Source organism: Sciurus carolinensis, chromosome 2 (assembly GCF_902686445.1).
Source record: "Sciurus carolinensis chromosome 2, mSciCar1.2, whole genome shotgun sequence".
NCBI lineage: Eukaryota > Metazoa > Chordata > Mammalia > Rodentia > Sciuridae > Sciurus > Sciurus carolinensis.
The window spans coordinates 81,564,453-81,587,693 of record NC_062214.1 but is presented as its reverse complement, the minus strand read 5'-3'; the positions used below and the strand labels follow the sequence as shown (position 1 = coordinate 81,587,693).

General features: G+C 45.7%; 1 protein-coding gene and 1 pseudogene across 3 annotated transcripts; both read left to right on the top strand.

Moving 5' to 3' along the window:
* Positions 1 to 4,599: 4,599 nt before the first annotated feature.
* On the top strand, positions 4,600 to 5,671 carry LOC124976354 (protein CBFA2T2-like; annotated as a pseudogene).
* A 10,637-nt stretch (positions 5,672 to 16,308) lies between these two features.
* Positions 16,309 to 22,459, top strand: LOC124977052 (cytochrome P450 1A2). Of its 3 annotated transcripts, none has more exons than XM_047540231.1 (7): positions 16,309 to 16,362; positions 17,236 to 18,078; positions 18,679 to 18,799; positions 19,237 to 19,326; positions 19,609 to 19,732; positions 20,564 to 20,650; positions 21,812 to 22,459. In XM_047540231.1, the coding sequence occupies exons 2-7, from the start codon at positions 17,248 to 17,250 to the stop codon at positions 22,104 to 22,106; spliced, it is 1,548 nt and encodes a 515-aa protein (XP_047396187.1). In that variant the 5' UTR covers positions 16,309 to 16,362; positions 17,236 to 17,247; the 3' UTR covers positions 22,107 to 22,459. The 3 variants fall into 3 exon arrangements, with proteins under 3 accessions (XP_047396187.1, XP_047396189.1, XP_047396188.1); XM_047540232.1 differs by having other exon boundaries at positions 16,311 to 16,362; positions 17,239 to 18,078; XM_047540233.1 differs by lacking the exon at positions 19,609 to 19,732 and having other exon boundaries at positions 19,237 to 19,321.
* The last annotated feature ends 782 nt before the right edge of the window (positions 22,460 to 23,241 follow it).

Sequence of the window (23,241 nt, the reverse complement as noted above, 5' to 3'; positions counted from 1 at the left end):
GAGACAGGAGCCATACCCCACATAGAGCCTATGCTGAGCATGGAGATGCTCAAGAAGGTTGGGGGAGTGGCAGAGGCATTTAAAGGACCTGGAGAGTGAAGAGCTGGAGAAGAGTCTCCAAGCGTGAGGAACATGTGTGGGGGCGGGCGGGGCGGGCAAGGGCAGGGCACACAGCATGAAGAGAGGCATGGGAGGTCAGTTGGGGAATACTGTTTTGGGAAGAGTGGAGTTTGGGTAGATGCACAGAGCCGGGACTTGTCTCCCAATGTATCCTCACCTCACTCAGTGATCCTTTACCACAGCTGAGATCTGAGCCCTGAGTACCTTCCCCTTCTCTCTCTTCTGTTCCCAGGGAGCCACAGAGATTCAATTCGCAGGACTCAGGGTTCAGATGAGGCAACCCTTGGCTCCCTGACTCTTGGCTGCTATAGCTAAGGTGATAACACTCTCTTGGGAGTCTTGGTCTAAGCCTGTTGTCCTGGCTTAATTATTTTAACAATTATTAAAAGTGCCCTCTTTTATTCTGAAAAAGATATATGATAATAAGTTATATGTTCACCCCAGTGATAATAGGCATCTGAGGGGTTTCTGGAGCCAGCATCCATTCTCCCTTCCTCTGGCAATACCAAGTCATTTGTCCTTTGGTGACCATTCAACCCATTATTTTCAGTCATTAGGTTTGGTACAGTGTATCCCACCCCAGGCCAGAACAGTAAGAGTTCTGTAAGTGTTTTGAAGAAGTTCACTGGAAAAAGGAGGTTCTCCTGCCAGAGGTGGCTAAGCTGGTTGGAAAATAAAGTCTGAAGTCTGGAGTTTCCAGTGGACATGTCTAAAGAAAATCACTGAGGGAAGGAGAAAGGGAAAGCCTGGAGGACATTATGCACCTAGATCCAGTTATTCCTGAAACCATTGAAATTAATCCACAGAACGTCCCTGTTATAAGAACTAAATCAGCATCACCTCTCCGTCTCCTCTCTATCCTCTTTTTCCTTCTTCTTCTCCTCTGCCCCTTTCTCCTTTTCTTCCTTTCCTCCTTTTCCTGATCTAGTATGAGTTGGATTTTGAGAATGTGCAACTACAAGAACCATAAACCAAGCCTGCCACCCACGAAGTTGAACCCAGCAGAGCTCTCTGATTGGTTGAACTTGGACACATGCGTGCACCAAGAAGAACTGCCCAGGTTGGATAGAGTTCTAAGAGGTTCCTCCTGCCTACCACCTCTGCCCCTGTGCCCAAATAGCCCCCATCAGAACTACTCTGGAAGCTCCTAACTGCATTCAGAAGCCACCATGATGTTGTTGTTTGTTGGCTGGCCAGTGCCTGTGGGAGAACCTCTGCATGAGGCTGAGTTTGCACCACGTCACTGCTGTTCTTCCCACTCTCCCAGCAGCTGGGAGCAGAGCTCACCTCATGTTGGCTAGAGGCTCTTGGCTGGGGGATGCCCTGGGAAGCAAGTGGCTATCACCAAACTCCTGCTACCCCATTTGCTCTCTGCCTCTCTCAGCCCTCAACCCTGCAGCTCCTGGCTGAGGAGGGGTTGCCAGACTTTCCCCATGTTCAGGACAGACAATGGTAAATTTTTCAGGAGGAGGTTTCTGAGGAGGTTCGGGGCAAAACAATCCTTACGATGGACTGTAAGGCCTTCTGGAACTGGTCCCCATTCCTTCTCTGACCTCCAGCCATGTTACTCCCCTCCCCTGGCTCACTCCTCTCCAGGTGCAAAGGCTCCATGATGTTCCTAAGACACTCCAGGGAAATTCCTGCCTGTATCTGCCAGGGGCAGTCCCTACAGGAAACAGAGTCAAACGATAGTCCTCAAATGGTGTCACTGAGAGTTTCATAAAGGGACCATGTGCAAAGGTGTGGGCCACAATGACTGGTTCAGACCATCCAGCCCCATCTTCAGGGAGAGGGCCCTGGCTGGTCTGAATCAATCATTGTAGCCCCAGTCGTCCTGCTGGAGATCGGATTACATATGGATTTGTGACATGTAAATCTGCTGGGACAGCTTTTGGTAAAGGATTCCTTACCCTTAAAATACAAGAGATGCACTCTGGTCCCTCTGGTCCTTGTCGTGTCTAGATGTTATAATGGTCAGCTGGAACTCCAGCAGCCATATCATGACCTAAGTGGAACCAAGTTGTGGCGAAAACTAGTACAGACAGGAGCCCTCGACACTTTGAAGAGCCGTGGGAAGGACTTTGAGACTCTAAGGAAAGGAGAATTGCCTGGTAGGCATTTTCACAGAGGGGTGAAGAGGGGAAAAAATCCAAACCTCATTCTCCTTCCTTCCTATCTCAGGCCAGAACCTTCTATTGGCTGAGCCCAGAAAGAAGCCAGAGGGCAGCAAGCCCACTGACCGTCTACAGGTCTCAGCTGCAGAGCACACAGCACAGAGACACAGAGGATTCACAGCACGACCTGGGTCTGCAACGATCTCACTTGTATGCTCACCTGCTTATTGTCAGCGTCCTCCATGACAGCAGGGCCTGCCTCATTCATTGTTGGAAGTGTCCTCCTGGAACAGTGGCTGGCAGCATAATTTATGCTCAAAGAATGTGGTTGAGCACCTACCTTGTGATAGGCACTGTGTTAAAAATCCAGTGAGTAAGAATATAGCATAGTTCAGTGGGTCACAGTATAGAGAGGAAGCACGAAATCAAAGCAATAGGGTCATGGTGTTATAAACTTGAGAGAGCTATATCCAAAGAAGGAGGTTGCAAACAGGAGTAGGGGGTCAGGATGGCCCCAGAGTGGGTGGGCCTGGAGCTGAGTTTGGGTCTTTTTACTTTTTATTTTACTTTTTTTTTTTTTTTTTTTTTTTTTTTTGGTACCAGGGATTGAACCCAGGGGCACTTAACCACTGAGCCACATCCCCATCCCTTTTTATTTTTTATTTTGGAACAAGGTCTCACTGCATTGCTTAGGGCCTCACTAAGTTGCTGAGTCTGACTTTAAATTGGTAATCCTCCTGCCTCAGCCTCCTGAGCCACTGGGATTATAAGTGCACCCAGCTTGGAGCCGAGTTCTGGAGTACTTGCTTTAATGGAGAAATGAAAATACGTTGTCGTTAATATGTCAGAATGTTGCAGTGTAACTAAGCATCTCTAACCCAGAAGCAATACATTTCCTTGGGGATTTTTGTTGAAGAAGTGGTTGGGAGGGGTGTCAGGTGTTACAGGCAGAGGGACCGCATGTGTGAATGCACAGAGGCAGAACACTAGAAGAATTACATGATGTTCGCTCTGGTTGGTGGGAAAGTTGCTTGAGGGCGGGAAAGGAATGGGAAAAGAGGTGAGTAGAAACAGGCTCACAGGCTGAGCTAAGGAGTTTAAACTTTTCCAAATGCCTTGAGAATCAATAAGGGATTTTGATTAGGGATCTGACATGCTCAGATTTGCAATTTCTAAGCTCACTTAGGTGGCAGCATGGAGCACAGATTGGAGGGATAAGGAAGGGACTGAACCTGCAGCTGCAAAAGGCTACTTAAATTTAAAATTGAATAGAATAAATAATTCAGTGGTGATGCACACACCTATCATCCCAGCTCCTCAGAAGGCTGAGGCAGGAGGATTGCAAGTTCAAGACCAGCTTCAGCAACTTGGTGAGATGCTATCTCAAAATAAAAAATAAAAAGAACTGGAGGTATAGCTCAGTGGTAAAGCACCCCTGAGTTAAGTTCCAGGTACTAAATAAAGAAATACAATAAAATAAGCTGGGGATGTAGCTCAATGGTAGAGCATTTGCTTAGTATGTGTGAGGCCCTGGGTTTAATCCCCAGTAAAATAATAGTAATAATTATTTAATTAATATCACTAATTATCATTATTATTCAGTATGTTAGTTGTACTAGCCACATTTCAAGTGCTCACTGGCCACAAAAGAGAGAAATATCTCAAACCCAGGGCCTCACACATGCTAGGCAAGCACTCCCCTACCAAGTTACATCCCTACCCATGGAATATTTTTTTGTCATCACAGAAATTCTCCTGGATAACACTAGCCTAGAGGCAGTGGAATCAAGTATGAGGTTCCTGCAAAAGTGCTTGCGGGAAGCCAGACTGTGATCTTAGCTACTCAGGAGGCTGAGGCAGGAGGATCCCTTGAGCCCAGGAGTTTGAGACCAGCCTGGACAATGTGGGAAGCCCTGCTGAGATCCTGCACTGGGGAGTGACCACAGCATGGACAGAAGGCTCTGACTTAGAGGTATTCAAGAGGCAGAATCCTGAGAATCCGGTAGGTGAACGAGAGGCGGTATCTTCAAGGATTCCTGGGTAAAGACCCAGAGGGAAGGCTTTTGGGCAGAGAGGCCATTTGAACATGTTGAGGAGGCAGTAGTAGAGACTTCTGGGTAGACACATGCAGCAGGGATTGGGTGCCCATGTCTGGAGCTTAGGTTACATATCTAGTAGATGGTGAGACACCCCCAGGTTAGTTATTCAACCTGTGCACCACCCAGCACCTATCTCTGCAAAGGTCCCTCCTCTCTGCCAGGTCTGGGCACAGAGGTGACTGCAACTCAGTCCCTTCCCTTAAGGAGCCACAGTTTGTGTTAAGGTTTGGGCTGGGTGATAGACCAGCCATAAATGATAGGTCCTCATGGCCAGGGCCATGACCCAGGTGAGAAGGGACCATTGAGGGGTGCAGAGGACTCCCCAACAGGGGTGGTGAGAGATTGCCATTACTGTGTTCTGTCACCAGCCAGTCTGATGAATATGCATTGAATGAATTCTTCAAGTGAGCCAGCAATGTCCTCACACTCACTTTAGCCTCAGCCACTCTCCCAGGGCTCCTCTGGATAGTGAAATTCCAAATATGCCTTCTCTCACAATGGCTACCTGATTTTGCAGTTTTGAGGCGCTGTCAAGGAATCTGACGGGGAAGAACTCAACTACTGGAAAAGACGATTTAATGAAAACATAGAGATGAGGAAAACAGGGGCCGAGTTGGTCTCCAGGCACACAGCCCTGGGAGTGCAGATTCTCTCAGCAGTGATTCTCAGCGGGAATTCAACAGTAGACCAGGAACAGGATATGGACCTGTGGAGTTCTGGAAGAAAACGGAAGCTGTGAATAAGGTGAAAATTCAGGCCATGTCTGAAGTACAGAAGGCCATTGCTGAGGCTGAGCAAAAAGCCTTTGAAATGATTGCAACAGAGAGAGCATGTGTGGAGCAGACCATAGCAGATGTCAAACGGCAGGCTGCAGAGGATACTTTCCTTGTCATCAATGAGCAAGAAGAGTCGACTGAGAACTGCTGGAACTGTGGCCACAAAACCAGTGAGACTTGCAGTGACTGCAATATCGCACGGTACTGAGGCTCTTTCTGCCAGCACAAGGACTGGGAGCGGCACCACTGCCTTTGTGGCCAGAGTCTGCATGACCAGAGTCCCCACAGTCAGAGTCGGCCGCTGCTTCCTGGAGGGAGGGGCTCCTCAGCCAGGTCTGTTGACTGCAGTGTGCCTAAGCCCAGCTCTGGATAAGACCTCAGCAGTCACTTCACGTTCCTCAACTCCTGCCTTTGTGACAGTCATCGATGCCAATGGACTCTAAACCCCAGACTCCACTTTTCTGATGACCACTCGGCACGACAGAACCCTTGCACCAAAGGGCTTGGCTGTTGCAATAAGTAACTGTTGGGTCATCAGCTAAAAATGCATTGGCAGCAGGAAGTGCCCAGGCAGCATTCCATGGCCTCTCTGGGACTTCCTCTGTGTCTTGGTGGAACTAGTGCCATTCTCTGCACACAGGCAGCCCGGCGGAGCTGCCTCCTCTGGGGGCTTTCATGGCGTGTTCCTTCCCAGCTGAAGCTGGCTTGACCAAGCCCTTCTCAGTGTAGACCACCAGCTTCCCCTGCTCCTTGAGTCAGCAGACTGACCAAGTGACAGCCAGGCTGGCAGCAGCTTGCCATGCACCGTCTCCCACCCTGTCTGTGGCCCTCCAGTGGCAGAGACCTAGAGGCTGGCAGCACCTGAGAAGGAGGATCCCCCTTCCCACTGAACAGTTGCTTGAGCCCCTTTTCTGCCATCAGCAGGTGACACTGATTGGCTCACAGGGACGCAGGTATGCAAAAAGCATCACTCAGGACTCCATCCTCGACCCTGCTGTTCAGATTTAAGATGCTTAGAAAAGACAGGAAAAAAGTCATCACTTCAATATGAGCGCCTGTAATAATAAAAAAATAATAATAATAAATCTTCCCTAAGCAACACAGATCATTTTGGACAAGATTTTCCAACCTGGCTGGCTACTTTCATTTGGAACCCACTTTTCTCCCTCTCACTTGATTTTGCTTGTGCAGAAAATATTTTCCAGTGAATGGATTTGTCCAAGAGAGAATGAGACTCCATCATATTAGTTTTTTTCTCTCTGAGCATGTTGACCAAACTATCATCATCAAATTAGTGAAGGGATCATCTATTGGAAATGCAGAGCCCTCTGCCCTTGCCTGACTGTTTGCCCAATTGTCTTGTTCTATGTTCTTTTTTCTCTCAAACCACACATGTCCAGAGTACTGTGGGCATCTTCTGCCCATGGGCCATGTTTGGCACCTTTAGGCCAGAGTTGTCCCACCGGATGTGCTGTGGTGTGTGTAGGACTTGCCCCACCCATCATGACATGGTCGCTCTGAGCAGCCCTCCTGGACCTGAAGGAATTCTTCAGACCTGCTACATTCATTCACTATCGGGCACAGTCTCAATTTACCTTCTCTTATCTGTTCAGTATCTTCCCTGTGATCTCAGCAAGGTTTTGTGAAATATGAGAACCATTTAGGAAAGCATGACCAATTTTTCCTCCTGTCTTCAGGGAGTTTTGCAGCTGCTTACCTGGTTCTCCAAATTTGATATCACCTGTGTCCCTTTCAGAGTGGTGGCCGCTGCCTCACATGTTCTTCCCTGCCCCTCCTACTCAGCACCTCTGAGCCTCCAGTGTCCTCCCATCCTGTGGAATCAGTTGGGGCGAGGTGCTTGGCCTTGTTCCTGCTGGCTTGAGAGCCACCTTCACATTGACAGAGTTGGAAGGAAAGGGACAGGTACAGGTGGTGTCCTTGCATATAGGTGCATCTTCCTTTTGCACTCCCTGATTCACCTGACCAAGGATTTCTGGTCTCAGACACAAATACACAACACCTTTAAAATACCTAGATTTCCATTGTATAAAGCAAGGTAGACTCAGAAGAAGAACAGAGAATCATGCTACTTTACCTTGGAACACCTAAGACCCACTGCTTCCAGTCGAGCTGTGTAGCCTGTCCCTACCACCTCTGCCTCCTGAGCCCTAGCAGCTGGGGCAGCCTGGCTTTATCAGGCATGGTGTCAGTCCTCAGATGGCTCACCCACGTCTCCATAAGAAGTGGGGTATTTCCTGAAAAGGCCGTTGAGCCTCTAACTCAATTATAGAAAGATGGTGTCTCACGTTACATGCTGGGTCTGTCCTCAGGTTATTTTTCTTCATCAGTAAGTTGGATGAACACCTGCACAGCTTTTTAAAATCTTCACTGGCAACAAGACTAGCCAGGGTAGCTCAGGTTTTTTAACTGGCTGGAATAAAGAGACAAAACCAACAAAATAATACTTAATAGGGCTTAAGGTTTGGGTGCAGGGCCTGGCCTACTTCTGTGGGTTCTGGTTTCAGTGACGGTTTCTGGTTCCAAGTTTTTGTACTGCCGTTCTTGACTGTTGCTCATGTGAGACCCAGCAGGCCATCTGCACACCTGGGCAGTATTCCACACCACGGTTAGTTCTCAGACCTTTCCCTGTGTTAATTCTGACCAGTGTCACACATAAGTCACTTGGGTGTTTGTACAGGACTTCCTACTCGAACTTAAGGTATCCCTTTCTCTGGTCCCTTTTTGTAAGCACGTAGGGTGAGGTAGGTGGCCCGGGGGATAGGAGTGAGTCCAGGTTCCAGGATAGGATTGAACTGAAGTCTCCCTATTCTTACCTCCAGTAGGATATGAAAGTAGTATGGGTATAATGAGGCCGCTTGGAGGTCTGGCCTCTACCCTTAGAATATAAGGGAACAAAAAAGGCCAAGAGGGGTTGGGATGATGGTATGAAAGGTGGCAGGTCAGTCCTAGGCTCTTAGATGTCATGGAAACCAGAAGCAGAGAGCATAAGGCCAGTGACACTGATGAGTGGTAGAACCTCATAGTCCTTTGCCAAATGAAGAATGACCACAGGAACATGAGAACACCAACAGTGGCCAAAGTGGGAGCTGGCAGTTTTTTTGTTGTTTTTTGTTTTTTTGGTTCCAGGGATTGACCTCAGAGGCGCTATACCACTGGCCACATCCCCAGCCCTTTTTATTTTCTATTTTGAGACAGGGTCTCAAATAACTGAGGCTGGCCTTGAACTTGGGATCATTCTGCTTCAGTCTCCCATGTCACTGGGATTACAGGCATGTGTCACCATGTCTGGCTTGGAACTGACCAAGCGTCCCAAGGGATAGTTGAGGGCAGGGTGTTTCTGTCCCGCTTGTTCTGTGTCCCCTCACACCTGCACTGTGCGGGATTCCACACAGCGGTGAAGATGACTCCAGCTGTGCAAGTCCACCCTGTGAGGAGGGGCCTTCACCTTGGAGGGTCCCTGCAGCCAAGGGCTGAGACTCCAGCAGATCTTGCTCAGGCTGCTAGGGCCCAGATTGGGTGGGTCATTCCTGGGCACTGCTGAGTCATGTCTGCCAATCGGTCTGCGTCTGGGAACCTCAGGTCTGCCCCTGGCATCAACTGCTGCCCTCGCAGAATGGACCCCTTTGCCTGTCTGCCAGTTTCCCCAGAACTTGTCATTTCTTGATGTCAACCTGTACATCTTTAGCTTCCAGACAGAAACATCTACATGTTGCTTTCTTTGCACAGTCATGTCCCAAAGTTGAAGTGATCCCCAACCTATCACCTGCTCACAAAGGGTGTAGACATTGGTCTGGATCATTCTGGAAGGTATCAGCAAGTGTGTTTGAAGGTTCCACAATACAACTGGAATGTATGGTAGTGAGTTGTCCAGAGCGAGCATAACAAACCACCAGATGGCCACTCGTCCTGGAAGCTGTGGAGGAATGTGGATGGAATAAATCATCACTGGTGCCACACTTCTTGGGGACTTTCTTCAGAACTGGACTAGAACCAAGGTTCAAAGGCTGTGGATTCCAAGCCAGCTTTTTAGATGGCTTCTACTTGGGTGGCAGCATGTTTGAACCAAATGTGAGAAAAACCAGAAGGACCTGGACTGTTCCAGCACAGGCCAGATGGCCAGCTGTCAGAGAAGAGGTCTGCCTGGTCCAGCTGGGAGACGGGGCCAACTGCTCAGCAGGGCCCTTCTGACTCAAGTTTAGTTCCTGTGAAACCAAAATGCTGCCTGCCTGCCTCTGCCCCAATGCACTGACACGCTCCTTCCCAAAGATGATGGGGCAGGTGACCTGCCCATCAGGACAGGAGTTGGGAAGCCTGAGGGCAGGTCCCCTCCAAGCCACATGGCGCTTCCCATGCACACCCCATCTGGTCAGGCCTCCCACTGCCAATGTATACTCTCATTGATGCTTAAACCAAATAGGGCATGTGTGGCTGGTGTCTGTCAGGGACAACCCCGTCCCTGCCTTGGAGTCAGCAGAGAGAAGCAGCAATAAGAATTCGGTGAATGGTGGAAAGGGCCGTTTGCCTAAAAGGCCGACATAGCTTTCCAAGTTCCTGATAAGGTTACAAAGGCTCCGTCCACATAAGAGCTGATAATGTAAATAAATAGAAAACTAAGTTTTCAAAAGGGGACATGGATGTGAAACCACCCACAGAATGCGTTAGTCTGGTTTTTCTGTGCTTTGTCATTTTACTCTGATAGGAACTTTTGTTACTTAACTCTGTGCATAACTTATTTAATGTACTGTACAAATGAACCAAAATTGTTAAATATGCATTTAGTTTGTTCTACTCAAATAGTCAATAAAAAGGCTATATTAAAAAAAAAGAAAATATTGAAGACATTGACAAATTTTTAGAGACATATGATCCTCCCAAACTGAATCAGGAAGATGTACACAATCTAAACAGCTCAATTTCAAGCACCGAAATAGAAGAAACCATGAAAAGCCTACCAACCAAGAAAAGCCCAGGGCCAGATGGATTCTCAGCCGAGTTCTACAAGACCTTTAAAGAAAAACTGATACCAATACTCCTCAAAGTATTCAAGGAAATAGAAAAGGAGGGAACCCTTCCAAATTCATTCTACGAGACTAGTATCACTCTGATACCAAAACCAGACAAGACACATCATGGAAAGAAAATTTTAGACCAATATCCCTGATGAACATAGATGCAAAAATTCTTAACAAAATACTGGTAAATTGCATACAAAAATATATTAAAAAGATAGTGCACCATGATCAAGTGGGGTTTATCCCAGGGATGCAAGGTTAGTTCAACATCCAGAAATCAATAAATGTAATTCACCATATCAATTAAAATTAAGAATCACATGATCATTTCAATAGATACTGAGAAAGCATTTGATAAAATACAGCACTGTTTCATGCTTAAAACACTAGAAAAAATAGGAATAGTAGGAACATACCTCAACATTGTAAAGGTTATCTATGCTAAGCCCACAGTCAACATCATTCTTAATGGAGAAAAACTGAAAGCATTCCCTCTAAAAACTGGAACAAGACAGGGATGCCCTCTTTCACCACTTCTATTCAATATTGTCCTTGAAACACTTGCTAGAGCAATTAGACAGACCAAAGAAATTAAAGGGATACAAATAGGAAAAGAAGAACTAAAGCTGTCACTATTTGCTGATGACATGATCCTATATTTAGAAGATCCAAAAAACTCCACTAGAAAATTTCTAGAACTAATAAATGAATTCAGCAAAGTAGCAGGATATAAAATCAATATGTGTAAATCTAATGCATTTTTATTCATAAGTGATGAATCCTCTGAAAGAGAAATTAGGAAAACCACTCCATTCACAGTAGCCTCAAAAAATAAAATACTTGGGAGTTAATCTAACAAAAGAGGTGAAAGACCCCTACAATGAAAACTACAGAACATTAAAGAAAGAAATTGAAGAAAACCTTAGAAGATGGAAAGATCTCCCATGTTCTTGGATAGGCAGAATTAACATTGTCAAAATGGCCATTCTACCAAAGGTGCTATACAGATTCAATGCAATTCCAATTAAAATCCCAATGACATTCCTCATAGAAATAGAGAAATCAATCATGAATTTCACAAGAGACCTTGAATAACCAAAACAATCCTGAGTAGAAAAAGTGAAACAGGAGGTATTACAATACCAGACATTAAACTACACTACAGAGCAATAGTAACAAAAACAGTAAAACACCAAAATAGTCAGTCAGACCAATGGTACAGAATAGAAGACACAGAGACAAAACCATATAAATACAGTCACCTCATACTAGACAAAAGAGTCAAAAACATACAATGGAGAAAAGATAGCCTGTTCAACAAATGGTGCTGGCAAAACTGGAAATCCATATGCAGTAAAATGAAATTAAACCTCTATCTTGGGGTTAGTGTTAGGGTTAGAGTTAGAGTTAGGGAGGGGGGCAAGAATGGAGGAAGGACTGTATAGAGGGAAAAGAGGGGTGGGAGGGGTGGGGGGAAGGGAAAAAATAACAGAATGAATCAAACAACATTACCCTATGTAAATTTATGATTACACAAATGGTACGTCTTTACTCCATGTACAAACAGAGAAACAACAAATGTTTACAATAAAAAAAAAAAAAAACCTCTATCTCTTACCCTGCACAAAACTCAACTCAAAATGGATCAAGGACATATGAATCAGACCAGAGACCCTGCACCTAATAGAAGACAAAGTAGGCCCGAATCTTCATCATGTTGGCTTAGGATCAGACTTCCTCAACAAGACTCCCAAAGCACAAGAAATCAAAGCAAAAATCAATAAATGGGATGGACTCAAACTAAAAAGCTTTTGCTCAGCAAAGGAAACAATCAAGAACGTGAAGAGAGAGCCTACAGAGTGGGAGAAAATCTTTCCCACAGGCACTTCAGATGGAGCACTTATCTCCAAAATTTATAAAGAATTTACAAAGCTTTACACCAAAAATACAAAGAACCCAATCAATAAATGGGTCAAGGAACTGGACAGACACTTTACAGAAGAAGACACACAGGCAAATAATAAATATGTGAAAAAGTGTTCAACATCTCTAGTAATTAAAGAAATGCAAATTAAAACAACTCTAAGATTTTATCTTACTCCAATTGGAATGACTATTATCAAGAACACAAACAATAATAGATGTTGGCATGGATGTGAGGAAAAAGGCACACTTTTACATTGCTGGTGCAGTTGCAAATTTGTGCATCCACTCTGGAAAGCAGTATGGAAAATCCTCAGAAAACTTGGAATGGACACACCTTTTGACCCAGTTATCCCACTCCTTGGTTTATACCCAAAGGACTTAAAATCAGCAAACTGATCAATGTTTATAGCAGCTCAGTTCACAATAGTTAGATTGTGGAACCAACCTAGATGCCCTTCAACAGATGAATGGATAAAGAAACTGTGGCATATATACATAATGGAATACTATTCAGCCATAAAGAAGAAAAATATTATGGCATTTGCAAATAAATGGATGGAATTGGAGAATATCATGCTAGGTGAAATAAGCCAAGCCCAAAAAACCAAAGGCCCAATGTTTTCCCTGATAAGTGGAAAATGGTATATAATGGGCAGGGGAAGCGAGAGAAGAATGGGGGAACTTTAGAATATGTAGAAGGAAATGAGAGGGAGTGGGTATGAAAAACGGTGGAATGAGACAGACATCATTACCTTATGTACATTTATGATTACACAAATGGTATGAATCTACATCATGTACAACCATAGAACATAGATGTACCCCATTTGTATACAATGAATCAAAATGCAATCTGTAAAAAATTAAAATATAAATAAAAAAATAATTTAAAAAATTCATTGAGCTATACATGATAAATGCCCTTTTCTATATTGTCTCTTTACATGTAATTAACAATGTTTTTAATATTGAAGAAAACATTGCAAAGAAAAAGGAAAAAAGTCTCTCATAGAGAATTGCTCTAATATTTACATAGATAACCCCCATTTTTTGAGTGGGGGCTGAACATAGTGACTTCCTTCCAAAGAGAATAGTGTGGAAAGCGGGAGGGGAGAAAGGAAAAACTTCACAATGGAGAAACCCAATAAACACTACTTCTGTCAGTTGATCAAGATCAATATTGTCAGTAATAAATACTCCTTTTTTTTTGTTGTTTTACTTTATGTTTGTTTTTGCAATACTAGGGATTGAACCCAGGGGTGCTCTACCTCTGAGCTACGTACATCCCCAACCATTTTTATTTTTTATTTTGAGATAGAATCTTGCCAAGTTACCTAGACTGGCCTCAAACCTGCAATCTTCCTTCGTCAGCTGCTGTGGATGGCATGTGCCACCCTGTCCATCAATAAGTAATGTTGATGGCGTGCCCTTGAGGTGGTGTAAGGTAAATGATATGTTACCTCACGCATAACCTCAGACTTACCAGGACAGAAACATCCAACTCTAACAGTGGAACATTCTACACATTACCTGACAGGATCTCCTGAAAACATCAGTCATCAAAAACAATGATAGGGTTAGGGTTGTAGTTCAGTGGTACAGCACTTGCCTAGCACGCGTGAGGCCCTGGGTTTGATCCTCAGCACCACATAAAAACAAATAAATAAAATAAAGGTATCGTGTCCATCTACAACTAAAAACATTTTTTAAAAAAAGATTTGTACTTCTTTTAAAAAATGACAGAATAAGAAATTGTTACCACCAAGAGTTGTCTAAAAACACCTAATGAGTAACTCATGTGATATCCTAAACAGATCCTGGAACAGAAAAAGGACATTAAGTAAACTAAGGGTATCTAAATAAACTGTGGACTTTAGTTAATTAATGAGAGAAAGAGAAAGAAATAGTCAATTTTCTATAAAACTTTACCTAACTCGACTGAGTGAGCCAAACCCAGTAGAGACACTGACAGGAACAACTCTCTTTTCCTCTCATCCACTGTTTTCAAACCAGCTCTGTCCTTGCCCCTTGACATCTTCACTGTGGTCTCACAACTTTCTCATTTTCAGAAATAAAAAGCCCAGATTAATCTAACTCATAATTTATTTCTCATATCCAATATAATACTTTATTCCCATCCTCCTCTTAGAAGTGACTGAAGCTGGGTCTATCAAAGTCTCCTTTTATATAATGAACCACCCCCGTTATCCTCACCTTGATTCACTGAGAGTTGATGTTTCTCATTTGTACTTCCGATAGATAGATAGATAGATAGATAGAAAGATAGATAGAAAGATAGATAGATACACAGATAAATAGATAGATTATTTTTTGAGACAGGGTCTTTCTATATGGTCCAGGCTATTCTTGAACTCTTAGGCTCAAGTGATCCCCGTGCCCGCCAGCAGAGCCAGTTAAAATCTACGTTTTTTTCGCCGGGGGCATGGGCACCAGGGATTGAACTCAGGGGTGCTCAACCACTGAGCCACATCCCCAGCCCTATTTTGTATTTTATTTAGAGACAGGGTCTCGCTGAGTTGCTTAATACCTCACTTTTGCTAAGGCTGACTTTGAACTCACAATCCTCTTGTCTCAGCCTCCCGAGCTGCTAGGATTATAGGCACGCACCACTGCCCCTCAAATTTACATTTAACAGAACCATGTAAAAGGAAGTTACAGGCATCACAAATCTCTAAATAACAATGCATTAGTCTCCTAAGAACAAGGATAAACTCCCATGTAATCATGATACAGTGTCCATATCTAAGAAAATTAATATTCACTACAGAATATCATTTAATCTGTAGTTTAGGTTCACATGCACCCAATTTTCTCAAAAATGTATTTCATAGCTTTAAATATTTTATGGTTGTTAGATCCATGATCCAATCAATTCCACATATTGCATTTGGTTGGTATGTCTCTTTAGTCTCTTGGCTCTAGAACAGGCCTATTTTAGTCAGCTTTTGCGCTGCTGTGACCAAAATAACTGACAAGAGCAACCTAGAGGAGGAAAAGTTTATTTGGGGCTTATAGTTTCAGAAGTCTCAGTCCATGGATGACCAACTCCATTGCTCTGGGTCCAAGGTGAGGCAGGACACTATGGGGGAAGGGCCCAGTGGTGGAGAACTACTCAGCTCCTAGCAGAGGCAGGAAGCAGGGGCAGGGGCAGGGCACAGGGAAGATGAACCCTTCCAAGGCATGCCTCCAGTGATCCACCTCCTCTAGCCATGCCCCACCTGCCTACTGAACCACCCCGTCCATTCAAACTAGATGGACTGATTAGGTCACAGTTCTCACAATCTAATCATTTCACCTCTGAATATTTCTGCATTAACTGGAGTTTTGGGGGGATACCTCGTATCCAAACCATAACAAGGCCCTAGTCCTTTTTTGTTTCCCCATAATGATCATTTTGTTGATTGAACACAGTGACATACTACCAAACTGCACATCCCAAACCCTTTTAATTTGTTTTGTTTTGTTTTACTATTGTGAGGCAGAATCTTTCTAAGTTGCCCAAGCTGGCTAAAACTTGAGATCCTCTTGCTTCAGCCTCCCAAGTCACTGGGATTACAGGTGTGCATCACAATGCCCAGCTGATGTTAACAGTTTTGAAGTGTCCAAGTCAGTTACCATAAGGAACAGTCCAAAGCATAGATTTTTTTCATAAGTTCTTTAATTTCTTCCCATCTCTTTCGCAGAAGGGAGGAAGGTGAGGTGGTCTCTCTTTAAAATTCAGAAATTTCATCCTCTCTTATTTTTGGATTAGGGACATTGGCTGAGGCTTGGGGACAACTGGAACATGCCCATCCCTTGTCTGTTTTTACAGGTTGTTGGAGGAGACTATGGAGCATCCTGGAGAGGAGCAGTGAGCCTAATGGCCCCTGCCTGGCCTGGACTGAGTGTCTAGCAGGGCCGTTCCTCATGGGCACTGCAAGAAAGAAGTCTGGACCATCCATGGGCCTAATTTTCGCTCCAACACCCTATCTGTCCATGAAAGAAATGGGCCCCTTACCCTGGACCTGGAAAGGAGCAGGGCATTTATCCTCAGGGACCCAGAACCCCTTCAGGCCTATTTCCAAAAAGCTGTCCCTGAGCCCTGTGTAGTAGGTGGAGCTGAGGGATCATGGCCCAAAGCCAAGGGTTGATCCTTCCAACTTTGTTCAGTGACCCAACTTGGATATCAAGTGACCAGGAGAGCAGGTCAATCTGATAGGGGGTGATATTTATAAAAGGCCCCATCTGGTGCTAGAAACACAACTCTGCTGATCTCAAGCACCTGCCTTTACAGGTACCTTTCTGGACCCCGTACCATCTATCCTGGGAACTGGTAGAGATAGAGAGATGGGGTACACTGGGATAGGTACAGGAGCCTGAGTTCTAGTCCTTTCTGCTTGACTCTGGACCTCTATTTCTCTATTTTTAAATGAGTACTTTTAACTAGGCAATCTCCAAGGGTCCTCACTTGGAGTAGAGAGATGGGAGGAAGTCCACACCTGGCCCAAGGGTAGCCCTGGCCCTAGCTGTAGCCTCCAGGACCATCAGAGAATAGGTAGTCATTCTTAAAGGAGGCATCCTTCTTGGTACAAAGAGTACCATGAAGGGCTGGGGAGATAGCTCAGTTGGTAGAGTGCTTGCCTTGCAAGCACAAGGCCCTGGGTTCAATCCCCAGCACCGCAAAAAATAAAGAGTGCCATCAGGGAGGGGGCATCAACCCTGGGGTCTTGGCCTCCTCAGTGTTGCCGGGTGTTCCATGTTCCCGGGTATGCAGAACATATCAGCAGGAAGGCTGCACTGTCTGGAATCCTTTGGCACAATGTCCAACATATACCCTGTGCCAGGGCCTGTTGGCCCTGGCTTCCCTGTTTTAGAGTGGTCACTCACCTTTACTCCAGCTTCAGAATTGGAAACTAGGGGAATGGGTGGAAAGAGCCAAGTCTGGAAATTCAGACACTCAGTTGGAAACCCTGTGCTGCCTTTACAGCCCTCAGATTCTGTGATGTGCTAAGTGTGAGCCCCTGGGGAATAGGACCTATGATAGATGTATCTTAGTCTTTCTGGGGTCCAGCTGAGAGCCAAGCACAGAACATGTATTAGTACTTATTGAAGAATGAATGAATGACTTCACCTCCATCCTCAGCCTGGTCCTTCTTCCTTTTCCCAGCAGTCAGTACAGATGGTGTTGTCCCAGTCTCCTCCCATCTCAGCCACAGAGCTGCTCCTGGCTGCCGTCATCTTCTGCCTGTTATTCTGGGTGGTCAGAGCCTCAAGGTCTCAGGTCCCCAAAGGCCTAAAAAGTCCACCAGGGCCCTGGGGTTGGCCTCTGATAGGACATGTGCTGACCCTAGGGAAGAACCCTCACCTGGCACTAGCAAAGCTCAGTCAGAAGTATGGGGACGTGATGCAGATCCGCATTGGCACCACACCCGTGGTGGTGCTGAGTGGCCTGGACACCATCCGGCAGGCCCTAGTGAGGCAGGGTGATGACTTCAAGGGCCGGCCAGACCTCTACAGCTTTACCCTTGTTACCGATGGCCAGAGCTTGACCTTCAACCCAGACTCTGGACCAGTGTGGGCTGCCCGCAAGCGCCTGGCCCAGGACGCCCTGAAGAGTTTCTCCATAGCCTCGGACCCTGCTTCTGCATCTTCCTGCTACTTGGAGGAGCATGTGAGCAAGGAGGCTGAGTGTCTAATTGGCAGGGTCCAGGAGCTGATGGCAGAAGTTGGGCACTTTGACCCCTACAACCAGGTGGTGATATCAGTGGCCAAAGTTATTGGTGCCATGTGCTTCGGGAAGCACTTCCCCCATAACAGTGAGGAGATGCTCAGCATTGTGACAAACACCCATGAATTTGTGGAAACGGCCTCCTCTGGGAATCCTGTGGATTTTTTCCCCATTCTTCGCTACCTGCCCAATCCTGCCCTGGAAAGATTCAAGGAATTCAACAAGAGGTTCCTGTACTTCCTGCAGAAAACGGTCCAGGAGCACTATCAGGACTTCGACCGGGTGAGCATGGGATACGGGTGGTGAGGAGGCTCCTGCAGGACCAGGGTATGGCCCCTCCTACCCTGGTCCAAGATGTGCAGCTAAGGACAAGGAAGGTTCTGGGACACCTTGGAGCAACTCAGTGATCTGGAACCATCTTTTCCTCTTTTCTGGACTTCACTTTCCTCATCTTTTAAAGCTTCCCTTCAACTGCTCAAAACCCCAGATAGAAAAAGCCTTTGAATGGGGTTCTAGCAGAACTGTGTAATGTGGGGGGCCATTATTATGCATGAGAAGGCTTTTGGTCTGCAGGAACCTGAAACCAGCAGAAGCTAATCCCCAGTTTCATGTCACCTATCTTCCTTGTGTTCACAGTGACCTCTTCCTCCTTTGAAACTAGATCCCTAGGGTCCAGTAACCAAATGAGGTGATTGGAAGGAAGGGCCAGTGGGGCATGAAATGACACTTTAAACCAAATCAGGGCTGCTACCAGCTCCTGCCATGAGCCGCAGTCCACTACTTGGAGGCCAGGGTACTGCCCAGCCCCCAGGACACCTGGGCAGGGAACCCGGTCTTTGGTCCTGGAAGTCTCAAGGTGCCCTTAATCTTGTGCCCCCTCAGAACAGTGTCCAGGACATTGTGGGCGCCCTGTTCAAGCACAGCGAGAAGGCCTCCAGAGCCAATGGTGGTCTCATCCCCCAGGAGAAGATTGTCAACCTTATCAATGACATCTTTGGAGCTGGTAGGAGCCAGACCCCTGCCCCTCCATCCATCAGAGTCTGCTGTTCACCCTCACTCTTGCCCAGCCCACTGACCTGCCAAACACATGACAGTTGTTACAGGATACTGAACCCTGTGATCAGGGTTTGAGACTAACCTGTGCCACCAATTCCCATTGGAAACTCAGCCAAGTCCCTCTCCTCTTGTGGGCCTCTGCTTCTACATCTGAACAATAGAAACTTCTCTGACCTGTAAATCTAAACCCCTGTAATTCTAGTAGCTAATTATGAAACCCATGTCTCAAATTTATTTGAAGAGACTCAGCCCCTGCCCTCAGGAAATTCATGGGCTGCAGTCAGAGAAACGAAACTTGCTGCATTCATGGTGGATGCTTGGTTCATAGTGGTCTCCTTGTTCCTGTCTTTCTTCCTCCCTCTCATCTCACTCTATGCTTCCCAGGATTTGACACTGTGACAACAGCCATCTCCTGGAGCCTTATGTACCTTGTGACGAAGCCTGAGATACAGAAGAAGATACAGAAGGAGTTAGGTAGATGGTGTCCCCCAATCCTTCAGCTGGGAGAAGCCTTGGGGTCCCATGTCATTTGTTCAATTTACAAATACCTGTTATGTGCCTGCTATATACAAGCCTGGGCATATAGTGGTGCCCACCAGTGCCTGGAAGATATTGGGGGAAGGGGATTTGTGAGATCTCAGACATGTGAAATAGACATAGCCCCACATAGAGGGACATGTAGTCTAATGGAGAACACAGATGCCAAGGAGCTATCAGAGCAGCCCCTAAGCTCTGTCCATCCTCTATGTTCTACAGACACTGTGATTGGCAGGGAGCGGCGGCCCCGGCTCTCTGACAGACCCCAATTGCCCTACGTGGAGGCCTTCATCCTGGAGCTCTTCCGACATGCCTCCTTTGTCCCCTTCACCATCCCCCACAGGTGAAGCTGCCTACTCTGCAGTCTCCAAGCGCCTGCCATGTCCCCTCCCCGCAGCTTCTCATTCCCTGGCTCTGGCTGTGGCCTGGGTCTTCTTCCTGGCCATAATACCAATTTCTGTACAGACCCCCAGCCTCCAGTCTGTCCTCATCCAGTCCAGTCATGATCCAAACACTCAGCTCTCAAGAAGAAAATCACCCTTCTGACCTCAGCTGTCACTCACCTCCGCTCATATTTCCTTCCTGCAAATGCCCACTCCTCCAGCCAGGTCATCATACTGATCCTCAGAAGCATGATCCAGCCAGCTTCCAATTTTGCTTATGCTGGACTTTTTCTTATGCTTTTGCCTGGAACAACTTCTACACATTTCTCAGACTCCTAGAATCCTGTCTTTGTCCAAGGTCAATCCTGACCTGGGCTTCTCCAGGATTCTGGGAAATCAGAAACTTTTTTGACACATCCAGCTGACACAGCTGTATCCTCTGATGTCTTCTAGGACTTAGAGTCCTTGATCATAAGAGTTAATGAACATTTATTTATTCCTGCCCACTTGTTAATCTAGTTATTCCTGGAGTAAAAGCCTTAATAAAAACCTGGAGCTGGCCCAGACCACCTGCTTCTTGGCTCCAGAGTTCAGTGAACACATGTTGAAGTTGGGGAACACGAGCCATGGAAAGAGAAGGATAATTTTCCCTTGTCCCTGACCCTCATGCTTCCTCCCAACATGGGGTATGGAGACTGCAGTGAGCAGATGTTGGCATGGGTGGAGGAAGGAGCAAGACCTGCCCTAGGTTTCCAGCCTCTGAGCCTAACAGATCCTTCTTCCCTCCTCAGCACAACAAGAAACACAACACTGAATGGTTTCCACATTCCCAAGGAGCGCTGTGTCTTTATAAACCAGTGGCAGGTCAACCACGACCCGTGAGTACACATCCCTCATGGAGAAATGTGTACAAGTTCAGCAATCAGGAAGGCTGTTTGTCCCCTCCAGGAACTGGTTATATAAGCAATGGGGGCTTCAATTACTATATCATTATATATATAATTATTCTTCCTTTTTTTAGTGTTTCAATACTTGGAATTAAAGCCAGGGGTGCTCTACTGCTGAGCTATATCTGCAGCGCCCCGCACCCCTCCTACTTCAGCCTTCCCAGTCCCTCAGATTACAGGCTTTGTCACAAGGTACATAAGGCTCCGGAAGATGGCTGTTGCAACAGTATCAAGCAGCACTCAGCGGCTTTATAGCCTATTCTATGTGACAAAACAGATTCCTGGTTTCCAAATTTCCGTGCACATACAAATTGATTCAGAAACTTGTTAAAGATTATGCCCTATCCTCCAGTACTCTACTTTGGTAGATAGGGGAGGGCGCCACAGGTGATTCTAATGGGAATGCCCCAGACATCACTTTAGTCTATAGGGACGGGGACCAAAGCATTTACCATCCATACTGATATGCTTTTGAGTATGAAGGTGCTATTGACATTTGTGCTATCAATAATTACTCCAAAACAATAAGTATAAACCAGCACATACTATTGATTCTCCTTGCTAATAGCATATCTTTAGTAGGATGGAGTTAGACACATTTTCCTTCATTTAATTTCTTTTAGATAAAGCATTTTTTTAAAACAACAGATTATTATTAAAAAGCACTATCTTCAAAGCTGCTCATTTTAGGAAGAGTTTTGTAAAAAGAAATGAGCATCAAAGTTCAGTTTGATCCTTTCTAAGTTTTCATTGCCTTCGACCTATTCTAACATTTGTGTTCTCAACAGTAGTCTATTCAAAAGTCTTCCCCAGGCCAGGTGCAGTGGCACACGCCTGTTAATCCCAGGATCTCAGGAGGCTAAGGCAGGAGAATCACAAATTCAAAGCCAGCCTCAACAACTTAGCAAGGCCCTAAGCAACTTAATGAGACCCTATCTCTAAATAAAATATAAAAAAGGGTTGGGAATGTGGTTCAGTGGTTGAGCACCTCTAAATTCAACCCCCAGTACCACAAAAAAAGAAGTCTCCCCCAAGACTTTCTCCCAGGGCTTCCCCAGCTCAGAGATCCCGTCCCCTCTGTCACTCTTGCAGGAAGACGTGGGAGGATCCCTCTGAGTTCCGGCCTGAGCGATTCCTCACTGACAACAACAGGGCCATCAACAAGACCTTGAGTGAGAAGGTGATGCTCTTTGGCCTGGGCAAGCGCAAGTGCATTGGGGAGATCCCAGCCAAGTGGGAGATCTTCCTCTTCTTGACCTCCCTGCTGCAGCAGCTGGAGTTCAGTGTGCCACCAGGCACCGAGGTGGACCTGACCCCCATCTATGGGCTAACCATGAAGCATGCCCGCTGTGATCAGGTCCGGGCACAGCCACGCTTCTCCAAGTGAAGAAGGCACCCCCATGCTGAGGTGGGGAGTGGGGGCACTCGTGGGGCCTTAGCCCTTTTTTTTTTTTTTTTTTTTCTTTTTCTTTCTTTAAAAAGACAGCTTTACTGAGATACAATTCTTATGCTATAAAAGTCACCTCCTTCCTTGTGTTTATAGAGTTGCACAACCAACACCACTATCGATTTTAGAACATTCTGTCACCCTCAAAAAGCCCCATACTCATTAGCATTTAGCAACTGTTCCTCCACCCGGTCTCCCCTGGCCCACCAGCCATGGGCAATCACTAATCTATTTTCTGACTCTGTAGATTTGCCTACTCTGGACATTTCATATAAATGAAATTATACAATATATATTTGTGACTGGTTTGCTTGAGTTAACATAATTCATGTAAGGGTCACCCACATCAGTATGTATTAGCCAGTCCTATTTTCTGAGTCCTGAGACCAGGCCTGGGTCTATTTCCTCATAGTCATTGATGGACATCTTCCCTCCATACTTGTATGACCCAAGTCTTTGGAAACTTGAAGGGAACAGGGAGGAAGGGATTCAGCCTTGTGTTTCAAACCCAGATGGGTGAACTGGGATCCCTCATGTCCCATTCTCAAGAGGTAAAATATATGACTTCTCACTAGGCTTCTCCACAACATGGGGAGAATAAGCTCCGGAGAAGTAACCTGCAAAAGTTCCAGGTCTCATCAAAGGGTACTATCAAGAGACTGAAAAGACAACTCACAGAATGGAAGAAAATGTTTGCAAAACATATATTGAACCAGATACAGAGGCACACGCCTGTAATCCCAGCAACTTGGGAGGCTGAGGCCGGAGGATCATGAGTTCAAGGCCAGTCTCAGCAACTTACTGAGACCCTGTCTCAAAAGAAAGGGGGGTGTGCTAAGGATGTGGCTCAATGGTAAAGCCCCTGTGGGTTCAATCCCCAGTACCAAAACCAAACCGAACAAAAATATATTGATAAAAAATTAATACCTAGAATATATAAAGAACTCCTACAACTCAACAACAAAGAAAAAAAAACCAATCCAATTCAAAAATGCACAAAAGACTTGAATAGTCAGTTCTCTACAAAAGATATACAAATATCTGATACATACAAGAAAAGATGTCTGACATCATT

Excerpts from the sequence above, each read along its gene's own strand:
- LOC124977052 (XM_047540231.1), top strand. The coding sequence starts at position 17,248 with ATGGTGTTGTCCCAGTCTCCTCCCATCTCAGCCACAGAGCTGCTCCTG. Across the intron at positions 18,079-18,678 it reads ACTATCAGGACTTCGACCGG|AACAGTGTCCAGGACATTGT; the intron begins GTGAGCATGGGA and ends GTGCCCCCTCAG. Across the intron at positions 19,327-19,608 it reads GAAGATACAGAAGGAGTTAG|ACACTGTGATTGGCAGGGAG; the intron begins GTAGATGGTGTC and ends TATGTTCTACAG.